At 37.4% G+C, this 5,867-nt stretch overlaps 1 protein-coding gene across 1 annotated transcript; it reads left to right on the top strand.

The window, feature by feature from the left end:
• Nucleotides 1-367: 367 nt before the first annotated feature.
• Nucleotides 368-1,602, top strand: LOC131042459 (temperature-induced lipocalin-1). The gene is made up of 2 exons (XM_057975739.1): nt 368-1,030; nt 1,175-1,602. Exons 1-2 carry the CDS (start codon nt 656-658, stop codon nt 1,349-1,351), a joined length of 552 nt encoding a protein of 183 aa, XP_057831722.1. The 5' UTR covers nt 368-655; the 3' UTR covers nt 1,352-1,602.
• The last annotated feature ends 4,265 nt before the right edge of the window (nt 1,603-5,867 follow it).

The raw sequence follows: 5,867 nt of genomic DNA, 5'->3' as shown, positions 1-5,867 counted from the left end.
CACTAACTAGTAGGGTTCCTGACTCGACACTCGTTGATGGTAACAAGTTAAACACTACTCTACAAGTTTCAACTTAGAGATAGGATTATAGATGGCATTGAATCCTTCTTTTGTTACTTTCCGACCTACTTCCCCTACCTTTTCAGAACTCATTACATTGATTGATAAAAGAAACAAACATCTCATATTCCATAATGATTAAAACTAGATGATCAACATATGTTTTGCACAATAGTGAACAACAAATATCAATGAAGAAAATAACATCAAAATATCTAAAACACAAGTGGGATGTAACAAATTGATACAATAATGACACGGAATTACCATAACAAGAAAGCTCTAGAACACCCTAGAGGCTGCATTTTCTCCACTGGTTTTTGACTCTTCACATTTAACCCACACATTATTGAATCCCTGAGGGGCTGAATTTGAACACGCAAGCAGCTTCTACTTCTTCACAGAAAACTGACACGTGCGTGGAAGACAAAATCGATTTCTTTATGCACAAGGCAAGGAAGCGGTGGCAGAGCTTTATCTCATCCTTGCAGAACACTTTCAGACATCCATAGTTGGTTAGATCATCTTTGGGAAACAATTTGTGTTGGGATTTTGCAGGAAGTGAGACAATTTGTCTTGGGAATTGAAGAAAAGAATGGCGAGCAAAGGCGCTTTGGAAGTAGTAAAGGGGTTAAATCTGGAAAGGTACATGGGGCGCTGGTACGAGATCGCCTCCATTCCGTCACGCTTTCAGCCCAAGGATGGTGTGAATACACAGGCAACATATACCCTTAACCCAGACAATACTGTCCATGTCCTCAACGAGACATGGAGCAATGGGAAGAGGGGTTCCATCGAGGGCAGTGCGTATAAGGTTGATCTGCAGAGTGATGAGGCCAAACTCAAGGTCAAGTTCTATGTGCCGCCATTTTTGCCCCTTTTTCCTGTTCTTGGTGACTACTGGGTCATGGCCATTGATGAAGACTACCGCTGGGCTATGGTCGGACAGCCCTCTCGGAAGTCTCTGTGGGTGTGTATATCAATACCTTCAATTTGTGTTAAAAGGGTTTTTTTTGTCCAATCATCCCCTCTATCCTTGCTGCAATTGTAGTTAAGCTTCTCAGGCCTAATTGGTTTTTGATTTCATAGTAATGGTGTATCTTTGAATGTGCAGATATTGAGCAGAGAGCCTGAGCTGGATGAAGAGATTTATAATCAGCTGCTGGATAAGGCCCGAGAGCAGGGGTACAATGTGGACCTTCTGCACAAGACGACTCACACCCAGATTCCTGAAGAGGAAACACCCCAGGATAAAGGCGTTTGGTGGTTCAAAGCTCTCCTTGGGAAGTAGAAGTAGTAATTAGAGCTCTACAGTCGCAGTTTAGTGCTACTCTCTCTGGTTAGAGGGATTACTTTCAAAGGTTTTTAACAGTAATTTGCTTATAGTTGTGCTAGCTTTGTTTTACACACTGTGTGCACTAGTCTCTGCATAGGTTTTGTATATTAAAAATGTATCAACTCTTATTTCTATTTAGTTATCCTCCAGCTGTAACGACAGAACTTTTTAATACTTTTTTCAATTAATCGTACGGCATTTGCTTCTGTGTTTTTCTTATTTAATAATAGTGATTGAACAGTTTTGTTCTACTTTCCCATGATGGATCATTCAGAATGTAAGGGCAACTACCTTTCCTCTTTCGGCTCGTATTGTGAGCTTTTGGGTTTCAGGATTTTTGTAATACTTTGGATCGTTTATAAATAAAGATATTAAATTTTTTTTTTGCCGGACCCACTCATCATGCTCCCGTACAGTTGCTTGCTAGATGCCATTTCGGTAATTATGGAGTATTTTTATTTTTATTTTTTTTTAACTTTAGAGGGTTTGAGGGTATTCATAATCTATTTTCAGATTCGATTCGATTGTTTGTAATTTTTTCTATCAAGTTTCTGCATGCTCTCTAACTTTTTTCATCTGAAACATTGATGCAACAATGAATCCGGAAATAGCTGAGCAATATCTCATAGAATTTGGGTTTGAGGGTTTTATATAAGAAGCCCACAGGAGAGCCTGACCCTTAGGCTAAAGTCTCCTCGGTTCAGAGCCAAAAATACCCAGGGCAATTGGAATATGCAGTTTAGTGTATGTGATGATTTGATTTCACACTCGTGGTATTGCCTTTGATCCCTTTAGAGGGCATCCAAAATCCACTGTTGCGGTATTATCTTTGATAAAAATTGAGGGGCCCCATTTGGCCATGGTCATTGTGGCTCAACCCCCAAAACTGAGGGGAACCTAATCTCTGAGTTGAGAGATCAAAAATAGGGGTATACCCATTTGAGCAAAGTTGCTACCGGAAGTTTTTCCCGGTTTAGAGCAAAATTTGAAAAATTGAGGGTATCCATCCAGCCAAAATCCTCCCAGATTTCAAAATCTTTCAATTTCAAAAGTGAGGGTATCCATCCAGCCAAAATCCTAAAAGTGAGGGTATCCATTCAGCCAAAATCATTCAAGATTGGACTCAGAAGTTGACGGATTCCTTACAAAACTATCCTGAATCTCACAGCACTGGAATATTTGTATGATTAAGAATGTGACGTTTTACGGTTCGGGGATTCGATTGATTTATTTTTTAATTTGGTGGACACATCTCTTTGTGAAAAGTATCTTTGACTTGGATGCATAATTTTTTTTTCAGAGATTTTATGATTTTATGCTTTCGGCATGTGTCTGGAGTTTTTAATAATATCTTGAAATTCTTAGTAGCATGATGATAAAAAAAATCAATTCAGATTCCGAACATTTTGGTTTATACTCGTTTATCCTTTTCTTGGATCTCGGCATACTTATTTTATGCATTTTAAGGGCCCGTCAGTTTTTTGAAGCTGTAAACGAATCTATTATAGAGTAAAGTGTGTTTCGTAAGAAATATTCCTGGCCTTGGGTAGGGGCTACTGCTTTAATTCCATATTCTTTAGTTTAAATTGTTCAGGAAAGCTAGTTTCCATGCATTTGTTCTGCGTGAGAAAGGCCTTGAAAGTAGCTGCTGTTCTGTCTGAGAAAGGCCTTGCAATGCCCTCAGACTTTTGATTATTGATCTCAGAAGTATTTAAGTGCAACATATTATGTTACTAAAATCCACATAAAATAGTTGTGAGCTAAGTTCTAAGTACACAGATTAACAGCTTTATGGTGAGAACTGGAATAGAAATAAAAAATATTAGCAAACACAAATGAGAGCGCAAAGTACACCTAAAAATTTGAGCCTATCCTTTCCCAGATGCCAGTATTAGATATTCACAACCAGATGAGGCTCTGCATTGAATATCCACATGGTCACAGTGCGGCAAATCCCTCAATATTCACCGAAAAGGCTGGTGCGATTCGGGTTTGAGTTATGCTTACCAGATTCTAAACTCTTTTCTGTTTATTTTGCTCTGTTCCAGTTTAAAAATATGTGGGATACAAGTCTATGCAGCAAACCGTGTTTGATTACCAGATTTCCAACCCGTTCTTTTTGTTTTCCTCTGTTGGTTATGATTACAGGTTATGGCTTTAGGATTTACAAGTAGTAAACAACCATCCTTGACCACAGCAGTCACACAAGCCCAACTGCTTGCATCCTGACATGTAAGATTTCATTCAAAGCGTCTATTCATATTATACAAAATCAATAGGCAAAGGTTCAGAAACTATCCAAAGAACGAAGAAAAAGTTCCCATTCCAAAGAAATTAGGCCTCAAATGGATCATGGGACAAATTGTCACAAAAAGAAATGCTTGAAAGGAATCAACTTAATGTCTCTAATAGTATGCAAATTTTCGGAGCGTCTAGTATTTTTTCCTGCTCCAAAAAACTCTTTTCTATTGTTCAATTTACAATTTTAGTTACCTTCTGTGCTGGCCATTCGCTCTTGACTTGATCATCAAATTTCTCTGCAATGAAATCCGCAGCATTGCAGCCTTAATGCCCACCGTAAACATCCTTATAACCTGTGAAGACCCAGGTAACAAGAAGAAAAAAACCAAAAAAAATGTCATATGAAGCAGTTACAGAAGACACTAAAATGTCTTCAAGACACAGTGCGTTACTGCTGAAATGAGTGCGTTACTGCTGAAATGATCAACCATAAAGCACTGAACTTTTCTTTTATATATATATATATATATATATAACAGTGATCATGCCAAGCTGAGATAGCCAGCTTAGAGCAGTAATTCTATTGCCATTCATGAATCTTCATCTTTTCTTGATCTATGAATCTTTATTTTTCTTGATTTATAGCCATCTTTACTGACTTTAAGCTTGTGTTTCGGTTGTGTTCGACATGTTAGATACCTAAAACAACAAACAATGTGCTGGCTGTTTATTTTCAACCATATTGGTTTGGTACCATGACAATTTAGCTGTGAGATTTTGCCAAGATCTAGAGGCAATGGAAAATTCAAACAAGAGAACAAAATAAATGATAGGAATACATGTTAGATACCTAAAACAACAAACAACGTGCTCGTTGTTTATTTTCAACCATATTGGTTTGGTACCATGACAATTTAGCTGACAGACTAGATATCATTGGTGTGAGATTTTGCCAAGGTCTAGAGGCAATGGAAAGCACAAACAAGAGAGAACAAAATAAATGATAGGAATAAACTGTATTCTATCAAGATGCAAAATGTGATCAACTGGATCATCAATCGTTGTTGTTGTTTACAATGTAGATGTGCCTGCTTATATAGACAAAACTATATGGATATGCGAGCACACAAACATGACATGTGATTCAATAAGAAATAAGGGTAGGTAGGAAATAGGTGTGGGTAGGTAGGAGAAACAATAAAATATTCCACATGAGGTGGATCACCCACTAAAGGTGGAATTATCACTCTACAATAAGTGGATATGATAGAGTAATAATAAGATCACACCATAAAAGGTGGAAATTCTCTTACACTATCCCAATGTGGCACAAACATCCAAGTGTCTCATACCCAAACTACTATGAAATGCATTTCTTAAGTAAACTTAAATAAGGTGTAATAATATTCAAGATGAATAATTATTTACACCAACAATTGGAAATTTAGTCTACAATCTAAAATAACTTAATATTTTTTACCGAGATTTTACTCTACAATCCAAGATACGACTAAATGTTCCTTGTCGAGCATCTCCGATTGTTTTAAGCATTGCTTGGATCAAGGTAGAGATAGAGATCGCTAGCCTCGTATGCTTTGCTGGTCTATACATTATTTTTTCTTTTTGGTTGCAGAACACAATAAGGCTAAAAGCCGATCGCCTTTAGGCCATTCAAAGAGATTAAATTCACCCTATTTGCCAGATTGATTCTTCCACCGTTCCATCCTTTGCTTGCTTTTGCATACTACTACTCTTAGCAGATCTCAGGTTGAGAGTCATTCCCATAACAAATGGATACCCATTTGCCAAGGAAAATATGTGTCCTGTGAAATTTTCTTCCCGCTCTCTTGGAGTTAAGGGAGAGATTGGGACCCAAGTGTTTTCTCTTCTCAAAGGATGTAGGCTTTATCTCTCAAAATGTCCCGGGTTTGAATTCTCTGCTTAGCTTTGGAAAATTCAACAACAACTGCCTTATACGATACCAACATTCTTTGGGGATGGCTTGTTGGGCTTTTATGCAAAGCTCACTGCTTCAACACTAACTCTTTTTATTTGGACGTTTTAAAGAAAGTCCTCATTCAAAAATTAAACGATCACACCAGCCAATCAGAGAAGAAATCAATCGCCCAAACTAGGGAATTTTGGCTTTATATTATATTTCATCTAGAATAGTTTATGCAAATGTAATATTGTATCTATTTTGTTAAAGTTTACTTAAATATTTCATTTA

The sequence above is a fragment of the Cryptomeria japonica genome, chromosome 1, assembly GCF_030272615.1.
Source record: "Cryptomeria japonica chromosome 1, Sugi_1.0, whole genome shotgun sequence".
NCBI classification, from domain to species: domain Eukaryota; kingdom Viridiplantae; phylum Streptophyta; class Pinopsida; order Cupressales; family Cupressaceae; genus Cryptomeria; species Cryptomeria japonica.
The sequence above is the reverse complement of the archived record's forward strand: the minus strand, read 5'-3'. Positions and strand labels throughout refer to the sequence as shown.

Coding starts and splice junctions, on each gene's coding strand:
- LOC131042459 (XM_057975739.1), top strand. CDS start 656: ATGGCGAGCAAAGGCGCTTTGGAAGTAGTAAAGGGGTTAAATCTGGAA. Junction 1,031..1,174: donor CCTCTCGGAAGTCTCTGTGG/GTGTGTATATCA, acceptor TTGAATGTGCAG/ATATTGAGCAGAGAGCCTGA.